The 20,672-nt window shown below is 33.5% G+C and overlaps 2 protein-coding genes and 1 pseudogene across 2 annotated transcripts; 2 read left to right on the forward strand and 1 right to left on the reverse strand.

The window, feature by feature from the left end:
* The first annotated feature begins 1,253 nt into the window (after positions 1-1,253).
* LOC148585322 (uncharacterized) lies at positions 1,254-2,130 on the forward strand (annotated as a pseudogene).
* A 4,189-nt stretch (positions 2,131-6,319) lies between these two features.
* Positions 6,320-7,433, forward strand: LOC132182585 (microtubule-associated protein). Its single transcript, XM_059595869.2, has one exon. The coding sequence runs from the start codon at positions 6,460-6,462 to the stop codon at positions 7,141-7,143; it is 684 nt and encodes a 227-aa protein (XP_059451852.2). The 5' UTR covers positions 6,320-6,459; the 3' UTR covers positions 7,144-7,433.
* A 1,619-nt stretch (positions 7,434-9,052) lies between these two features.
* Positions 9,053-15,223, reverse strand: LOC132181024 (mannan endo-1,4-beta-mannosidase 2). Its single transcript, XM_059594066.2, has 5 exons — positions 13,983-15,223; positions 12,951-13,148; positions 10,721-10,843; positions 10,173-10,384; positions 9,053-9,836 (listed from the first exon to the last, which is right to left on the reverse strand). Exons 1-5 carry the CDS (start codon positions 14,337-14,339, stop codon positions 9,431-9,433), a joined length of 1,296 nt encoding a protein of 431 aa, XP_059450049.1. The 5' UTR covers positions 14,340-15,223; the 3' UTR covers positions 9,053-9,430.
* Positions 15,224-20,672: the final 5,449 nt, after the last annotated feature.

A 20,672-nucleotide genomic window follows, 5' to 3' on the forward strand; every position in this document is an offset into this window, starting at 1 on the left:
GAAATTCAACACATCATTAGTTTGGGTATGGTCTCATCGATCTTTAGTCTTAAGTAAAGGGGGTTAGGAGAATAAAGTTCTATATAGAGGGATTGAATGTACTAGTCTTTGTCGAAAGGTGACACAACCTTGCTATTCCTTTACATCTGCTATACACGTTCTTTTACCAGTCTTTGATTTTATTAGCAATTTTTCTTTAAACAATGTTTGGTTAGCTTAGTTTTGTTTTGTTTTTTTGTTAGGTTTTTTTTGTTTTCCTACTTCTAAAGCTTGAATATATAGCAGATGAAATGCGATTAAATGCCCATGAATAAATTGTTGGCATTAAAAACAAGAGTGGATGACAATAATGAGAAATGCTACACATCCCAATTTTTTTTCTCAAAAGTTGGTTTCCAAATGATATGGCACCATCCCATTAGTTGATGATGCACTTCCCAAAATAATAAATCTCATGAGATGGTGACACATCATTTGAGAACTAACTTTTTTAAAAAAAAAAATTGAGATGTTTAACACTCCTCGACAACAATATATGAATTTGTGTCGTTAATTGCATTTATAAAAGTGAATGGCTACAAATATGAATTTATCATTGGCATTAAAAACACAAGTCAATTGCCAACCATGAATCAATCGCATTAAAAAATCTGCTTGGAAACGGCTATAAATAGAAATTGCATTTATGATTTCTAGTTGCAACAAAAATGAATTTATGTTTACATTAAAAACTTATGTGTTGCTTTCACAACCGAACATTTCGTGTTCTTTTAATTTAAATAGACCCATTGCCTCTCTATTTTACCATCGAACATTTTGCGTTCTTTCAATTTAACTAGACCAATTTCCTCATTGATTTTCATCCATTTCAATACCCTTTCCCTCTATGGATCATATTCTTGAACTCGATAGCTTTTATATGATTATTCCTCCGATGATGAGTTGGAAATAATTTCAACTTTTGCTATGGTAAAAGAATGATTGGATAGTGAAAGATGATCAAGATCATGCCATGATTCTACTCGATGCCACAATACTATTTAACGTAATTCTTTGCAAGGCCAAGAAAATATTTTTTGCCCTACTATTTTGCTAAAAAATGGCCTATATATCCTCCCAAAAAATTTCGGAAGAGGTTTCAAATGGGCCATGACCTTTTTATCCACATTTACGATGCAATAATAGTTCATGACACATATTTTGTCCAATGAAGAAATGCTGCTGAAAGGCTCGAATTTTCTTCCCTATATAAGATGACTACTGCAATTAGAATGCTCACTTATGGAGTAATAACAAATTTTAAGGACAAATACTTACGAATTGGAGAAAAGACTACAATTGATAGTTTTATACATTTTGTTAAAGCAATAGTTCGATTTTTTCTACCTAGCACTTGAGGTCCAAACCCAAAAGACATCGTTAGATTGCTAACAGTTTGCAAAAACCATGGATTTCTAAGGATGTTGGGAAGCATCGATTGTATGCATTGGAAGTGAAAGAATTGTCCAAATGCTTGGAGATGTACGTATTTTGGCCATATCCGTGAACCAACAATTATTTTAGAAGACATGGCGTCCAACAATCTTTGGATATGCTATGCATTTTTTGGGTTACTAGAGTCTCATAATGATATCAATATGTTAGAACATTTTGATGTATTTGTAAATCTATCTGAAGGGCGTTCTCCTTTGATCAACTACTCAGTTAATGACCATGATTATACAATGAGATACTATCTCATTGATGGTATATATGATTCGTGAGCAACATTCGTAAAAGAAATTCATACTCCATAAGGAAATAAGAAAAAAAAAAATTGCTATAACTCAAGAGTCGACAAAAAAGGACGTAGAGCGGACATTTGGAGTGGTTCAAGCATGATTTGCAAGCGTGTGTGGACCTACATGATTATACGAACCAGAAACACTTGAAGAGATTATGATGACATGCATAATATTGCATAACATGATCGTTGATGACGAGCAACATTTATATCTTGGAACAAATGAATTTGATTATGAGCAAATGAATGACATTTCACTTGAACCATCATCGTACGAGCATATAGTTGAACTTGTGGACCGAGAAACACATTCTCAACTCCAATCAAACCTTATAGAACATTTGTGACAAATAAATAGTCAATCGTAAAAATGATAAAAATCATTATCTATGCCAATTTCACCAATCTCCGAACAGTAAATGAGTGAATCTATTGTTAAATTTATGGGATCCATAATGGATAGATAAATTTACCATTGAATTTGTGAGACCCATGTGACCTAATAGTGGATTCACAAAAGAGTTTGGGAGATGAGGTGGAGAATGATGTGTAGCATGCCTCTTATTTTTTTTTTATAATGCTACACTTCTATTTCTTTACACAATTTTTTCACACAGTGTTTTTTAACACCACAATTGAATATGAGATAGATTTTTATTGAATTTTAATCTAATCTAATGGCAATTTTAAAAGTCATCTATGAGTGTGAAAAATTGTATAAAAAAATAGAGGTAAGTGTAGCATTCAACTTTTTTGAAATGATTGATGTAAAAAGTCAATTAAAACACGTCACATCAATTAATATAAATAATTGTGATACATTGATGTGATGAATAGTAATATTCTATATTTTTTTTTTCACAAAAATTCTCCAACAATTTTTGCACCGGAAGTAGCCCAAAGTTTAAAATCTAATATCAATGCGACTAGGTCTATTATTTGAGGGAAAATGCTATTCTTTTCAAATTTTCTTTCTAAAAGTTAATTTTTAAATAATGTGTCACTATCTTATAAATTTGTGACATTTTTTAAAATAATAAATCTCATGTGTTAGTAACATGTCATTTAAAACTAACTTTTAAAGAAAAAATTTAGAAAACATAGCACTTCTCTTACTTGAGTATTGCATGCTCCTTGTTTGGGAAGCAAGATTTTCCAACTCAAACTGAAATTTTTTGTAAATTCATGTTTAGCAATTTTTTAAACTCAATTCAACTCAACTCAAAAAATTTCAACTTAACTCAAAAATTTTCATCCCAATTAATAAAAATTATAAATAAAGATTGAAAAAATAAATAAATAAATTTAGGGTAGCCGAAACACCCCAGGTGGTGGCTGGGCCACCCCAAGCCCAACTGGGGTGGTCCGACCACCCCTTAATATTTTATTATTTTTTTAAACTTCTTATTATTATTATTTTTAATTAAATTTAAAATATATAGAATATTTTATTATTATTTCTATCAATGGGACATATGTTTCATTTATGGCCTTAGGATCTCTCTCGAGAGATCCTAATTATTAATTGGATATTCTCCAATCCAAAATAGACGGGAGAAAATCCTCTACCGTGTTTGACCCACATTCCTTCGTCGGCCATAGGTCGAATAATGAAGGTTGTTGATAGAGGACAATTTTCAATCATATTTGCTTTAACAAAAGGGACATATATAGCGATTCTGACATCATATGGGGACATAATTAATGGCGTTGGAAAGCTCATTTAGAGGGTTACAAAGTCATATTTCATTAAGTTTTTCTAATTCAAATGTTTACTAAGTTAAAATAGACCGTAAAAAGAAAATTGAAAAGCCGTACAAAATTGCTCGTCTGTTGTTTATGTTTGAACAAGCTTTAAAACGAGTTGACAAAATAGCTCGTTCAATAACTCATATGAAGTTGGGTTCGAATGAGTTATTCATAGATGCACTCGTTTAAAGTTGGGTTAGAACGAGCTGCTGTGTGAATTGAGAATTCATGTAAGAATACGAGGAAACCATAGTTAGGTTCAAAAGAGCCTATTATACGTTCAGACAAGCTCCAATAAATTTTTGTAAACAAATTTTTATTTGAGCGTTTTCTTAGGTTCAGGAGTCTAGGTAGTATAAATATATGTAATGGCTATCTATAGCCTTAATTTATTATGTTATTTTGACCAGTTATCAATGAAAAACACTTTTAAGAGTGGTTTTCTTTTCTATCCACATTAAATCCTTGATATATTTGCCGATAGTTAAGAGTAGTAATTACTAGCGTTCCTGCTCTGCTAGTTAACGCGCTTTGGACGAATTTTTTTGTTGTTTAGCCCACAAGATCTCCATCAACAATTAAATAATTGATGCAGTGCAACTTGACTTTGATATCAATTAATGCAGCGTGTAGTGATTAGTTTGCCAAGACAAACAAGATAAGAATCACAACTCTTCTTAAAACTAATACTCAATCAAGGATTTAATGTGGATAGAAAATAAAACCACTCTTAAAAGTGTTTTTCATTGATCACTGGTCAAAATAACATAATAAATTAAGGCTATAGATAGCCATTACATATATTTATACTACCTAGACTCCTGAGCCTAAGAAAACGCTCAAATAAAAGTTTGTTTACAAAAATTTATTGGAGCTTTTCTGAACGTGTAAGAGGCTCTTTCGAACCTAACTATGGTTTCCTCGTATTCTTACATGAATTCTCAATTCACACAGCAGCTCGTTCTAACCCAACTTTAAACGAGTGCATCTATGAATAACTCATTCGAACCCAACATCATATGAGTTATTGAACGAGCTATTTTGTCAACTCGTTTTAAAGCTTGTTCAAACATAAACAACATACGAGCAATTTTGTACGGCTTTTCAATTTTCTTTTTACGGTCTATTTTAACTTAGTAAACATTTAAATTAGAAAAATTTAATGAAATATGACTTTGTAACCCTCTAAATGAGCTTTCCAACGCCATTAATTATGTCCCCATATGATGTCAGAATCACTATATATGTCCCTTTTGTTAAAGCAAATATGATTGAAAATTGTCCTCTATCAACAACCTTCATTATTCGACCTATGGCTCACGAAAGAATGTGGGTCAAACACGGTAGAGGATTTTCTCTGATCCATTTTGGATTGAAGAATATCCAATTAATAATTAGGATCTCTCTAGAGAGATCCTAAGGTCATAAATGAAACATATGTCCCATTAATAGAAATAATAATAAAGTATTACATATATTTTAAATTTAATTAAAAAAATAATAATAAGAAGTTTTAAAAAATAATAAAATATTAAGGGGTGGTCGGACCACCCCAATTGGGCTTAGGGTGGCCCAGCCACCACCTGGGGTGTTTCGGCTACCCTAAATTTATTTATTTATTTTATTTATTTATTTTTTCAAACTTTATTTATAATTTTTATTAATTGGGTTGAAAATTTTTGAGTTAAGTTGAAATTTTTTGAGTTGAGTTGAATTGAGTTTAAAAAATTGCCAAACTTGAATTTAGAAAAAATTTGAGATTGAGTTGGAAAATCTTGCTTCCCAAACAAGGCATTCTTTTCAAATTTTCTTTCTAAAAGTTAATTTTTAAATAATGTGTCACTATCTTATAAATTTGTGACATTTTTTAAAATAATAAATCTCATGTGTTAGTAACATGTCATTTAAAACTAACTTTTAAAGAAAAAATTTAGAAAACATAGCACTTCTCTTACTTGAGTATTGCATGCTCACGTCGGGGAATACCAAGAAAACATCTGTTCCAAAAACCAAAAGAAAAAGAAAAAGAAAAACAGAAAAGAAAAGGTGGGTCCAATTCACTAATACTAATGTGGCTTTTCTTAAGTAGCACCAAAGTGAGCCACATGGAGATATAGGATGTATCTGAACCGCCCAACCAAGTGGGCCATATGACACTCACCGAACCACCCCACACGGCCACACTTCAATAACCAAATTGAGAAATGGTCGATCTTTAGATTTTTGAATTTACGTCAACTCTAAATAAATTAACGGTGAACTTTATAAATTTATTGATGTATTAAATTTATAAAAAAATATGGATTAAATATAAGAAATTTATTGACCCATAACATTTTTCATTTGTATTTATACGTTGGATTTGATTGTATTGAAATGTAAGAATAAAATTATATAAGTCAATTATAATTTAACACATTTAATTAAATGAATAAAACATTTTAATTATAATTAATTAATTTTATATTGAATTCGTTTCAAATTTGCGGGTTGTGTTAAAAATAGTCAGTTCTAAATGTTATATGCCGAGTTCAAATGATATTTTTATATAAGATTATATAGGTCTGTCATAATCTTACCATTTTAATTAAATAAGTTAAACCATTCAATTGTAACTCTTAATTTCATGTTTAGTCAGGTTAGATTCGCGTGAAAAAAATTCATTCTAACCCTAATCTCAAACACACCAATTACAAGTAACAAATGTTTCCCTCAAAATGCCATGGCGCCAACAACTCCCGCTAAAAAGTTCAATTCCCGCCAATCCCCGCCCTCTACGCCACCCTCTCTATATATCCCTAAACAAAACCAACCCCAACATTGCCCTCTTTCCGTTCGACGAAATTCCCCCCAACACTCTCTCTTTCTCGCTCTCTCTCTCACAATCCCATATCCTAAAAGCTCCGAGTCTCTGACTATTTTTAGCCATGGTAGTGCCCTTGGGTCCCGGGAAGTTCTATGGTTCCAGCCTCCCCCGCCCGCGGATATATACGGACGTCAAGTACAGCGAGGAGCGGATCGATCCGCCGGTCTCCGTGTCCGATCCGTTTCTTTCCTGGGCCACCGAGGCCCACTGGTCCATGGGCGGACTCAGTTTCAAGCGCCTCCGACTTCAGGGCCACATCGAGGGCAGCGTCACCAAGCTCCGCGCCCAACGCGAGAAGTTCATAACGAAGCAAGCCAAGAAGCTCGATTCGCCAAATGGGCCGCGCCCAAATGGGCCAAAGAGGGTGGTTTCACTTCCTGATTCGGAATCTCCACCGCCGGCTCCGATCGCGACGAAGAGGCGGAGATTTCTGGCTCTGGTTGATGATGACGAAGAAGCGGAAGAGCAGGTTGTTGTAGTCAAGAGGAGGCTGGTTAAAAAACTTGGGGATGATTTTGATAGGGTGGCCATGGAGAGCGAGAAGAGAAAAGGTGACCCTGTGAAGGATTTGGGTAATGGATCGGGTTCCGACATGGTGGGAACGAGGACTCGGAGCCGGGGAGTGGAGGAGGTGGATGAGCAATTACATGACTTGGATTTCAAGGACAAGAAGTTGAAGGGCGGTTCTGGTAGAGTGAGTAGTGTTAGGACTTCTCCAAGACTGGCAAAGCGTGGGTCTAGTTAGATTGATGTTTGTGTTTGGCTTGATCTAATGGATTACATTTACTCTTATTTAAGCTGATAATATAGTGCCCCCCCTTTTTTTTTAAGTTTTTATTTTAATTTGTTTCTAGGCTTTTAGGTTGGGAAATGTAAGTTTGAATGGAAATTTGTGTTTGATGAAAATACATTATCTGATTTGTCTTGAAAAAAAGTGTATTTTTCTTGAGTGAAGTTGTTGATTTCCTAATGTACTGGACATGGGGGGCTTTGATTAGTTTGGAAATATAGTCAAATCAAAGCTTGCTGCTCTTATTATCTTTGATTTGAAATGCATCACAATCTGCTTCCCTCTAAATATGAATTATGTTGGCTGTTGACTTTGTTGTGTAAATATTTGGATCATGGTGAAAATGCATCATGATTCTAGTTATATAGGGTTTTGAGTCACCTGATTTATGCACCAGAGAATTTATATTCTTCTGTGAGGAGCAAAGAAATGATTTCATTCTTACCAGGAGTCATTTTGGTCATTTGGGTCTTCAAATTAGTTTGAATGCTGTTTTCATTTTTGGATCAATTTACTTGGAGGAAACTTTGCTACTGTTCTTTTCCCAATCGCTGTACTGTTATAGAAATGATCAACCTCCTCACCATCCACCAAGGAGTCTTGCATATTTTGAGCATTTTTGCATTTGGTGGCTTTTCTCTTTTTCCTTGATATTTTTTGTTCCATTTGGTGGGTGAGCCCAACAGAGGAAAATTAACCTTCTGAAGAACAAAAGGTAACACTGATGCAAAACAGCAAAAGCAAGCAAAACAGAAAAACCTTTTGCTTTGCTGGTGGTGTTGTTTTTGTCAAGTGGGTTATAATCTCCTGTTTCATATTGTTGTGGACACTTTTTCAACCGGAGATCGAACTTTTTCTAAGACGGTTCCTGTTTGGAAGTCACCACTCACCAGTGCTCCTCAGCAATGTTCCTCCTTCAACAGCATCCTATTGGTTGTTTGACTTGTTGTAATAGCTTTTAGCATGTCCAACTATTAGAATATGTTTGAAATTGCGTTATGATGCTTTTAAGTTAAAAAATGTTTTTTTTTTTAAATAAACAAGTCAAAGAAATACTTTAAAATTTTTTTACCAAACATGCCGATTTTTGTTTGGCACAATTTGTAAAAATACTTTTAAAGTTCTCTAAACACAATCTCAAATAGGTTTCTGTTTCAGAAACTATTTCGTGCATTACTATTTGTTATTCTTAATTTTAACACCGTGTTTTCGTTTGGGAATGTTATTGGAGAGTTCACTCCTCGATTTACCTTTTTTGTTTCCTTGTAACCATTTTCTCCACTTGCTTAGAAAAAAAGAAAGTAAAAGTCTTATCTCATTCCGGCCAACGATTTACTTTCGGTCATTTATTTTTAAAGTTTTTCTTGTTGGAGAAAATTTTCTTAAAAATGTATGTTATTATCATATCCATTTTTAATCTTTAAAAATGTTCTTATTTTTACATATCAGACATCACTGAGATAACTTTTCACTCTCCCATTTTCTCGAATTTTTTATTTCATCTTCAAATTCGGACAACTTTTACGAGAAGGAAGTGATGAATTTGGAATAATGTTATAAATCTCTCGTGTCTTTGCAAGAATGATGTAGCTATTAAAATTACTATTAGACTTGTGATTAATCATTATTAAATTTTAATCAAATAGTAAATTTAATAGCCAAATCATTCTTGGAAAGACACGAAAAAGACTTTTAAAATTACTCGGCTAAGTTAGCTACAAGGTTCTACAAGGCATCATAGATGGCAAAAAGCAAATTGTTGCTTTACTAATATTGTACTACTAAACTCACCCCAAAAATAAATAAATAAAGCAGCTATAAATGAGTCATGACAATGGTAACTCTCCACAAGTTGTTGGAAAGCTTGAAAATAAACCTTGAGATCTGTTTTTATTTATTTATTTTTTAAATGCTATTGTTTTGAACCTTGGGTTTAGAGGCTTCTCAAATCTTTCCTTGGACAATGTTTGATTAGAACTTCAAAGAGTTTCTCTGCTCTAACTGCATTTTTCTTTCTGGAAACAAGCTTCAAAAAATTAATACAAGTTACAATAGTACCTGTAAACTGTGATTCAAGAACACTCTATCCTCATCTAATATGTATATAATATGTATGGACATGAGAAGAAAAAGGCACAAAAACAGTGACCTGCTTCCCTCCTTTAAAGCATCACCAAGCCATAAATAAGAACTCAGATTCCCCCACGAACAAATCAAATCTCAGGATGAAAGAATCACGCCTTCACTGTTTCTGTAAACACAATTCTTTTAAATCTTCCTTTGGTTGACTCAGTCCCTTGATTCTAGCCAACCTGCATGATTGGTCTGTTATCAACCTATACGTGGATGGCCTTTGCCACGGAACAATACCAAAGTCATCATTATACTCCTCCATTCCTCCAACAAAGAACTGCCAGATTAAAGCACCTGCCCCAGACCGATTTCTCTTTGCAGATTTATAGATGATATCTAGAACAGTTTTGGAAAACCTATCTCTCTGAGATGGTTGGAAGTCCTTATTCAGGTTTGACAATCCAAATTCAGTGAACATGACAGGCTTCTTTAGCTCTTTGTCTCCATCCTCAATGTGGGAAAGCATCCACTTGGAGACATATTTGAGTTTGTCTTCAAATTCTTGATTGTGAAACCTACCAAAAATTTAAAGATGAATTGGATAGAGGTCAGATGTCCACCAATAAAATACAGGATGCCTTTTGGGAATAGAAGAAAGGTTTGAGAACATTGAAAGCCACCTTGAAGCTCAATCGAAAAACCAACCCCAAAAGGATAGGGACAGTTCTTTGGGTTTGCATCAATAAATGAGCAATAATAACTAAACACTAAAGACTATAATTTAAGCCAAGTTTATTTATTCCAGGCTTAATTATTTTGGTTTGTAAAAAACTTTATAAAATTTAACTCCCTTTTGTAATATTTTGACTGGATTAATCACATGAAAGACTTCATTATCATGCAGCACTTACCAATGGTCTGGGTAGATGTGAACAGAGGCAAAATCAATGTAAGGGACCTTGGAGTTGCGAATAAAATCCGATCCAAGCCTGGATGCCCACGCTTCTGGGTTCACAGTCAAGCTTTTGGGGCTTTTAGGACCGTAAAACCCTTCGAGGCCAACAGTCAGTAGATGGTTCTTGTCAATTGATTTCACAAAAGCAGACATTTCTTCTATCCAATCCTGCAATTATAGGCCATTTAATTAATCCAAATTGAAAAATCTATCAATAATAGGTACCAGAATCCCTCTCCCCGTCCCCTCTGACACGCATACTTCCACACACAAGTCCAGGTGCGGTTTTTTGTATATCCTTAAAAAGGGGGGGGGGGGGGGGGGGCGGGGGGCGCATTTGTATCAGATCTATAACAATAGATATTAATTATTGTTCAATTTGATTTAGGTAGTCACAAATTGTACCAACTTAGCAATTTTAAAGGTATTTCAGAAGTTTGAATCAGTGTTAGAGGGTGTTTCTTTAGTTGGTATAAGGGAGCAAAATCAAGAGTCACAACTTACTTGAAGAGTATCGCCAGAAGCATCAGACATGCAACGGGGTTCGTTTATCAATTCCCAGGCAAAGATGGTGGGATCATTTCTATATTCAATTCCAGTAATGGTGTTCCTCCTTGTCAGGACAGTCTGGCAGGACACATATGTCAGAATTAACAAAAATTATTAAAGAAGCATCAATACTGGATATACAGTAGCAAATTTATGATGCCCTCACAGTGAAAGGTATGTGATATATTGCTTAAAAGAAATAACTTTAAAGACCATTGACTAAATTTCGATAATTTGTGTTTTTGAAAAAAAAAGTTTTGGGGTGCATTCTCAATAAGGAGAAAGGAGGAAAAAAAAAAAAAAAAAAAAGGAAACAGAAAAGTCTACAAGAGTGTGACAAAAAAAACCTTTTCAATTTGTGTTGCCCCTGCAAGAAGAGCTAGGAGACCGTAAACCACCGCTTCATCTATTACGAGTTTACTAGCAAGATATGACATTTGGTTCTTATTTTATTCGGAGTCTTGTGGGTCGTGCCTAGCAATATTGTAGAGCTACTTCAGTGTTGGAAGACACAAGGACAGGGAAAATCCAAAGAGGCCATATGAAAAGTCATCCCTACGTTACTTATGTAGAGCATTCGGAGAGAATGAAATCAACATCTTTTCAAGGACCTAGAGGCACTAGTGCTTCAAGTAAAATCCTCCTTTTTGAGTGCCTTAGATAGGGTTGTTACTTTTGTTCCTAATTTCTCTTCTTCAAATCTTGTAGATTTTGTTAACTTTTAGATTTTCGACCCCAGTGGGGTGGTTGCTTCTCTTGTATACTTTTCGTGTACATGAGTGTTACGATCCTAACTATAATCTTAACCATATATATATAAGCTCGTGGACACTCTCCCCTTGCAAGCCAGTTTTCAAGGGTAAGTTCTAACCAAGGTTTATATTATTTTCCTATTTGACTCTAAACACCATCTATAAATCTAATAATCTAAAGTAATCTTAAATAAAATTTAATAGAATTATACTCTAATACAATTTCTTCCTTATCTCCACATTACTTCCATAACAGTGAACTTTCCTCTTCTACTAATAAATTATTATTCATCAAAAAAGAAACTTCATTTCTATATACTATGAGGTATGGTGTCAGGTGAAACACGAGTTTCATTATTTTCAAAACATTAAAATACTCTACCTACCTTTGTTGTATTCCACGAACAGCAACTAAAATACATGCCCATCCAGTGACATCCAAAAATGTCAACATCTATTGATTTCATTATCTTGATCTTCTTTTATGGAAGGGTTCTGTAATATTGGCCAGCTCTACCGGGTGACCACCTTCTTGATGTTTACTAATTGTTTACTGTATTGGTCTCCAAAATATCAAGCCGTTACCAGCATGATGCTGAACTTTCCATTATAATGACAACCTATGCTAGAAGCATCATAATTCAAAATTCTGTTCTACAATGCAAATATGACCTTAAAAAATTATGAGGCTGTTGGTCAGTGCTTTTTCTGGATCATAAATTGATTTCTTACTAGTATGATAGTAGATATTTCTCATTTTCTGGATTATAATACCTTGTTCAGTGCTTCTTTTACAAGCAAGTTGTTTATGATACAGGGTCTGTCATACTCAGTTTGAAGAGCTTTCTGAATAAAGATAAATTATTAGTATCAAGTTATCAGGGTCTCCTCTTGGGGGAAAAAAAAAGGGGGTCTCTACTAGTTCAAATAGCAAACTGAAAGACGTCTCTAACATGCACGTGCCAATCATCTAGGCTATTCTTGACATTCGATACAACAAAATATAGTTCCCATACCCTGGAGTGTCACATCCACAATTAGATGTTTGAATACTGCCTACCTTCCAGGACCCGGGCCAGAAAGGGCTAAATATAGCCCAAAGAATTAACAAACTTTCTTCTGAACTGGAGACATCATTAGATCATCATAACATCCCAAAAGTTCTTAGCTCAATTGTGCAAGAGGATAAAATTTTCCTTTAAGAAGAAACTGTAGAAAGAGATTTATAGATTTCATTGATATGCTGAAACCATTCATTGAGTTGTTTAACAAGAAAATCCAAGTGGGTTCAAATTTTTGGCATTATATGGTTTAGATTAGCATGAAAGAGCCACTTTCAAGGTGCTTAAACCAACTTCTTGCAAGTTCTTATTGAAAATACCAACTTCTTGTGAGGCATTAAACCATTCTATGGAAAGTAGATATGAAGATACCTTGATGTAATTCTTGAAATAAATGCGGATGGATGGATCAAAGAAGAAGGAATCATTTGAGGAACTTAAACCTATGCCTTCTTCCCATGCCCACTGAACATACTGAGTCTTCCCACCATATGCCTGCAAGTTATTTACTAAGCTAAGAAGCAACCTGACCCCATGTTGTCTTGCTTCTGCAATGACATGATCCAGTGCCTGCCACCAACCCGGTTGTCAAAATGAAAAACAAATATGATTAGCATAATAGAAAGCATTCTGGCATCTTTCATCGGGTTAGTACCAACATTTGCATAATCCATAGGCCTTAACTATGAACTGTTATAGTAAGAAAAAGCTTGGCAAGGTACATAGGCGTTTCCTGGATGATAATGAAATCTTTTTTATTTTTCTTTTATTTATTTATTTATTTTTAATGTTCAAATTTAGTTTCTTCCAAAATGTTCATTTGCAACAAAAAGATTTGGTTTCTATGGGACCTCTTACGGTTAATTGAATAGTCACTAGCCAAACATTTCTAACCACTTCACAGAAGACAAGTACAGTTTAAGAATATAATTGAAAATTTTGAAGGAAGACAAAAATGTAACACAATAATCCCTAAGGACTTCAAAGCAATTTGTTTTGCTGAACCAGAGTTTATCTGTAGGATCTTCAACTCAACCGTACTGAATTCTTAAATGCATTGGACCAATATCTATAATTCTGAATTCCTAAATGCATTGAGCCAAGGTTTATGTTAACAAGGACACGGAAATTTAGTAGAGCAACCGGCATGCATGCCATGGCTAATGTTGTATCAAAACTTTTCATGTCAAAAACCTTGGATGTTACAAACAGGCATTTTTGTCAGTAACCTCGTTAGATTGCTGTCTATCAATACCAACTGCAAAGCATGATTAGATTCAAATACGCTAAGAAATCCAAGTGCCCAAACAAATGCATAGTCAGAATCAGAATTCAGCAACCCCCCACCAAAAAAAAAGAACTAATTATAAGAGAGATATAGGATCAATTACGAACTTATAATACCTGGAAAACTCGCTCATCGAACTGACCAGGGGAAATCTGAAGGGAATTGTAAGCACCATCATTGAATGCCCAAGTTCTGCACACGGTGAGACCCATATTTGCACCAGCTTTCAGCATTGCCCGAATCCTTGGTCTGCTATATTCATCCACGGCATGGTCCATTAACCAGTAAGAGTTCCACCCATTAATGTAAAAGGCTCCTCCATCCAACACGAAATGAGTCCCATTCCTCCCCACAAAACCAAACTTTGCTTCTTTATGGTAACTGAGGATGAAGTCCCCAAACGACATGTAAATGAAAGCCACAAATGAGGCAAAACCAAGAATTGGGTAATACAGCCCGTTTCCTGCCACCATTCTGCCAATTTCTCTAGTATCGGAGCTGGAAAATGACTAAAAAAAAAACCGAAATTTGCACAAATTGGAAAGATTTTTGGATACCCTTTCGGCTTTATTTCAAGAAACACCCAGATGTGATTATAGCACCTCAGACCTAGATTTGAACAGAAATGTACAAAAAACCTAATCTCTATGACACCCAGATCCCCCTTTGTAAAGGGTTAACCAGAAGTTGCCTTGCTAGACAACCAAACTCCCAGAATCCTTAATGAAACTCAAAAGCTTCAGATACCCATGTAAAACTGTCGGTAACTAAGGGAGGGAGAGAGGGATTTGTATGTCGGTGCGAGAAAGTTATGGGATTTTATAAGGGAAAATGAGGAAAAGGAAGCGTATGCAATAAATGAAGGGGGGGTCAAGCCCATATGAGAGAGAAAGCAAAAGAAAGCACAGCTAACAATGAGTCATATGAAACCAGTCAAAAACCAGGAGACAAGGAAAAGGGTGTGAAGGTGAAAGTCTGAGGATTGCTGTGGTGGGTGTGTGGTGGAGTGTTGGTTTCAGCCTGTTGGGTAATTAGATCTAAAGAACCTGATTCCACAGCTTTTCCAAGTTTCCTTGAATTTTAATATTCTACTGAAGAAGCCTGTTCAACACCCATGGCCCCATGGGTGATGTCTCTCTCTGAACCAAACTTGCATTCAAAGAAATTAGACTGGAAAATGATAGTGAATTTCTGAATTAAAGAGACAAATGAAAAAGCGGAAGAGAATATATCATCATCATTCATGTGTCATTGCTACACATTCTTAGATTCTGCCGTTAATCAGGGTGATTAGCCTTTCTGGCATATTATCAGATGCTTGAGCACCATTACTTCTCAGACAAAGATTTTAAGCTTTGGCTTAGAAAAAAACAAAGAAAAAGAATTTAATTTCAAAGGTTTGGTAGATCTTAAAACTACTCCCACGTGAAGACCAGAAAACATTGAGAATCTTCCTTTTTTCAAAAAAAAATATATATATATATATATATATATATATATATATATATATATTCTAGAGTATACTGCGGTAACAAATTAATGCAAAATTTTCATGTGTCGGCATAGAGGTTATTAAGTTGGGATGAGGATTTTGCATTTCAAAGTAAAAGTCAAGAAGAATTATTTTACGGTGCACAATAAATGTCTTTAAAATTTGATAAATATTACCGTTTTTCTTGATTTTTTTTTTTTTTTGTTGGATAAAGTCTACTTAACCACTCAAACTATCACCCCAATCATAATCTTCTCCTCAAATTATCAATTGCGACAATTAACCCTCAAAACTACCAAAACAATGATAATGTATCACCTTTTATTTTTTTAGAAAAACTTAACATTTCATTCAATAATACCACAAGCATAAAGCTCTTACATCACAGAGCAAAGCTTTGAAGCAACCATAGTATAAAGTTACAAGATTACTAGGTTTAGTACAAGATTCGAGACCAATATGCTAACCCATTATTATAATCAGATTTAATACTAGATCTGTGACAGACAGACTCGACCAAATGCATGGATAACAATTATTCCTCGACCTTGAGAGCATAAAGACTCTCATGTCGAAACTCTTCCTCCTCGACCCAAAGGCTAGGATAATGATCACATCCACAACCCAAAGGTTTGGACCAAAACTAATTAACCCGAAGGCAACATAGATCGAGTGAGAGAGGAAAGAACCTTATTACAATCCGAACATAGGGAAATTAAACAATACAGGGAAAAAATACACGCCAAAACATAAATACATCTTAAAGAAGCAACAGAATAGGAAAATAAAACAAGAAAATAAACATCACACTCCGATCACGCACACGCCGGGAACCAAAAACCGAAGGGGCGTTGGAAGCTCATTGCGGCGGGGACTCATCCCTATAAAATTTTTAATAAGACAAAAAAATATGAATATTATTTTTAAAAAAAATATGAGGACCGGTAAAATAAGTTTTTTTTTTTTTTCTGCTTTTTAAAAAAATAATATCCATGTACCATCAAGAACACCATGAGAAACCATAATATTTCTCTTAAAATTTTAAATAATGTGACATTATATACATCTTTAAATATAATAAAATAAAAGGGCTGTTAGACATTCTAACATTTTTTCTCAAATTTTATTTCTCAAATGATCTGGATCCCACATTCATTTAAAAAAATAAACAATATAAATCTATTTATTTATTAAATGAACCAAATCATTTGGGGAAAAGTATTGGGATGTTTAGTATTATTCATAAAATAAAATTTAAACAGTAAAACAGTTTATTTATTTAATTTATTTAATTTTAATTTTAATTTTTTTTTATCATTTTACGTGAAATGAAGAGATGGTATTGAAATAAGTTGGTGAAAGTAGTTAGCATCTTTACTATGTTAACTTTATTTCTTATTTTCTTGAGAAACTAGAGATGTTGAAACCCATCACCTGGCACATGGGTGTCATTGTCTTGGTTACAAACATTAGACTTTTACTGAAAAATCCAAAGCTATTACTTTAGTGATATTTCTTTTTTATTTTTTCTTTAAAAGAGCTGGATTTAATCACAGCAACTGGAATATTTGGAATTAAAGGCTAAAAAGGGGGGAAAAAAACAAAAACAAAACTGACTTGTTTTACCATTTTTCAGCCACTTATTTCATGCATATGTGGCTTTAAAATTACAGATTCCAAACTGTCACCCAATTAAGTTGGCTAAAACAAGTAAACCTAAACAAGGCAACTTACCATATATTTAAATTCATAATAAGTTGCAATTACAATGTTACATTCTCCATTTCACGGTCAACATTTTATTTTGGGAAAACTACATTTTGCTCTATGAACTATAACGCCTTGACACTTTTATCTTTGAACTACCAACTATGACATCCGACCCCATGAATTATCATTTTGTGCTCAAAACTTCTATTTCGTCAGTTAAATGGGTTAACTTAGACGGTTTACCCATCACTTTATCCCTATGAACTACAATTCATTGTCATTTTGCCCCTATGAACTACAAACGCATTGTTACTTTGTCCTCATGAGCTACAATGCATTGTCACTTTAACCGTTTGAGTTAACGCCTTTAACTAACAGAATAGGGGTTTTGGGTACAAAATAGTAGTTCATGAAGGTCGGGTGTCACAGTTGGTAGTTCATGAGAGTAAAGTGAAAATGCGTTGTAGTTCATAGGGGCAAATGATATTTTCCTCTTTTGTTTTATTGTATGTAACTGTCGTGTCTCGTCATAAAAATTAAAAATGTAGATATTATTATATGATAAACAGTAATATAACACTGTATACGATCTTAAATTTATAAAATTTAATTTGAACCATAAAGTGAATATTCTCCAAATTGGGAGCAAAAGGAGCGTTTAGTCAACTTTGTGAACTTAAAAATCAAGGTTAATAGTTTTTTAAGGACAAAAATTAGCTACAAATTAGTACAAACCAATCTAATAAATTGTCATGTGTTATTTAACACGCGAAAATCACATATTTTTTTAATAACATGCGTTTCTCACATATTTTTTTAATATCATTAATAATAAAACATATATTTCTCACATGCTTTATAAACACTTGTCACCTTAATAAACTGATTTGTAACTAATTTTTGTCGGTTTCTTAATTCCGAACTCAGGTTGGCTCAGTAAAATGGCCAGGTAAACAATGCTGGCAACCTTTAGCACTATCACACAATAATTTTTTTTATATATATATTTTTGAATCCCACAATAATTAGTCTGCTTTTCTGAAAAAAATAAAAATAAAAAAAAAAAAATTCCTACTGGTGCAAACTCAATGATTTTGCTAACATTAGCATTAGCAAACAGAAAAACAAAAAGAGCCCTAATTTATCAATAAATAAAATTGAAAATAAATATCTTTTCCTTTCCCTTCCTAAATGGCACTGCTTTGAGTATCAGAAATGGAAGGTTCCCAAGTCCCTGTCTTACCTGAAAGGAAATTATATTAATATGGTCAAATAATTATTTATGTCCTATCGTTAAACAGTGATATGCTACTTGAAAAAAAAAAGAAAAGATGATTTACAATTGTAAATTTAAAATTTAGTTTTGAAATTAAGATCAAACTTTTAAGTTTATATGCGAGGGACAAAGTTCTTTTTCAAATTAAGTTGAAAAAATTAATTAATTTTTATTTATTAATTAATTGACATATATTCTTAAAGCATGTTAAAAATATATTGGGGATTACATGCTCTATTGAAAATGTATGAGATAATAAGGGTTAAATTTACTTTACTCTATGAAATTTCAAGGGTTTTTCAATTCGAACCCCAATGTTTAAAAATTAGCAATGTATCCTCTAATTTTTCAAAAAATTTCAATTCAGATTCTCTGTTACTAATTTCCGTCTAATTAGACGGAAATCATCCCACTTGCATTTCATGTGAGATTTTGATGTCATCTATTCTAATTTTGCCCTCATTAAAACCTATAAAATTACGTAATCATCTTCAATTTTATAAGTTTTGATGATGGTAATTACGTAATTTCATAAGTTTATATCGATATCTTATAAATTGAGTTATGAATTGTAAGAATTTCTATAACCCAATTTATAAGATATGGATATAAAATTTTATGCTTATAATACCAATCAACAACAAAATGACCCTTAAAAGGGGGAAAAAAAAGAAATAATTTTATGCTCTCCTTGAAAAGGGGAGAGGGGGATTTTGAATGGAGGTGTCTATTTCTCTTTATATAATGGAAAATGCTAAAGGCCATGGGGCATATTACTTTTTAAAGGAGAAAAGTCAATAGATACTTTGCGGCCTTTTTGCTCAACCTACAACTCTATATGGGTTCAATAGAATAATTCTTTTAAGGTTTTAAACTTTGCTCCTTTTCCTAGGCACCCATCGTCACACTAATCATAAATAATTGATGATATGGACTATAATCATACATAAATTGCTACAAATTTCCTGTTTCTTTTTTTTTTTTTTTTTTTTTTTTTCACTTCTACAACATTGTTCTTCCGAAATAATTATAATTCAACCTTTAGCAATGGCGTATGTATAGTTTCTTTCAGTTTATATATATATATATATATATACTCCCCTTGACTCTCAATCCAAAACTAGTCTCCGTTTTTTTGTCATAAAATGACAAAGGGGAAGTACAATAATAATAACACAACCAAACATATGCCTAAGTTTAAAAAGATGTAATGGAAGTGCAATGGCAACTAGTATGCAAATATGCAACACAAACCCTAGTTTTTTTTTTTTGGTAAGTATACAAACCCTAGGTTTACTCACTCTAAATTGAAGTTTATCTCAGTTACTAGTATGTCTATCTCAAACATGCATTGCCTTATAATGTAATTTCAAAGCACAAAATTTAATTTTGGGAAAAATACACTTTATTCCTGAACTATCAACTCATTTGCATTTTTAACTCAAATGTTTAAAAAGTGACATTTTATCTCCCATAGTATCTGATATTGACACTTGACTCCCATGAAATACATTTTATCCCTGAAGTATTTTGAGATGACACTTTACCCCCCGAAGCAACTAAGTTTTCGCCGTCGGGGGGGGGGGGGGGGGGGGTTGGTAGTGTCAACTTAGGAGGTCAAATGTACTTCATGGGGGTCAAGTGTTAATGTCAGATACTTTGATGGGGGTAAAATGTTACTTTTTAAACATTGTGGTTAAAAGTACAAATAAGTGGATAGTCAGAGAGTAAAGTGTATTTTCCCCTTTAATTTTTCTCCCCCTAAATTGTACACCAACGTGTACTCACCCTTTCACATCTTATGCACACTTACAATAACCCCTTGATAGCTCAATCGTCTAATCACATATAGGATGTAAAAATGTGCAATAAGCTCCAAAAAGGTCCAAAAACTCAAAGACAATTTTCTCACAAATTGAATCTTCACATAATGTGTCATAATGCTTCACAATGGAAAATAATTTGAACCATATGAGGATGCTCTTAGAGTGGCCTTGCATGAATTAAACCATCTAATTTTAAGCATTTTCTTTTTTTACGCAATGGAAAATAATCTTGTTTGATAACTTAAATTGGACAGCCACCGACAGAGGCATAGTGCTAGCTAGCAACTGCAAGCAAACAAACGATCTGTGTTTTTTTTTTTGGTTCAACCATAATGATTAAAGAATAATAATGACATTAGGTTGCATGGTATATGGTCCAAAGTACTAAACTAAACAAAAAAACAAATAGCAAAAACAGAACAATAATGAGATACAGTTTGGTTCGTTGAAGTATACCTTCCAAGCTCTAATTGCATTAAATATTGTTGTATTAGAATGCCAA

The sequence above is a fragment of the Corylus avellana genome, chromosome 5, assembly GCF_965113065.1.
Source record: "Corylus avellana chromosome 5, dhCorAvel1.hap1.2, whole genome shotgun sequence".
Taxonomy (NCBI): Eukaryota; Viridiplantae; Streptophyta; class Magnoliopsida; order Fagales; family Betulaceae; genus Corylus; species Corylus avellana.

Coding starts and splice junctions, on each gene's coding strand:
- LOC132182585 (XM_059595869.2), top strand. CDS start 6,460: ATGGTAGTGCCCTTGGGTCCCGGGAAGTTCTATGGTTCCAGCCTCCCC.
- LOC132181024 (XM_059594066.2), bottom strand. CDS start 14,339: ATGGTGGCAGGAAACGGGCTGTATTACCCAATTCTTGGTTTTGCCTCA. Junction 13,149..13,982: donor TCGATGAGCGAGTTTTCCAG/GTATTATAAGTT, acceptor GGTTGGTGGCAG/GCACTGGATCATGTCATTGC. Junction 10,844..12,950: donor ATTTCAAGAATTACATCAAG/GTATCTTCATAT, acceptor GTGTCCTGCCAG/ACTGTCCTGACAAGGAGGAA.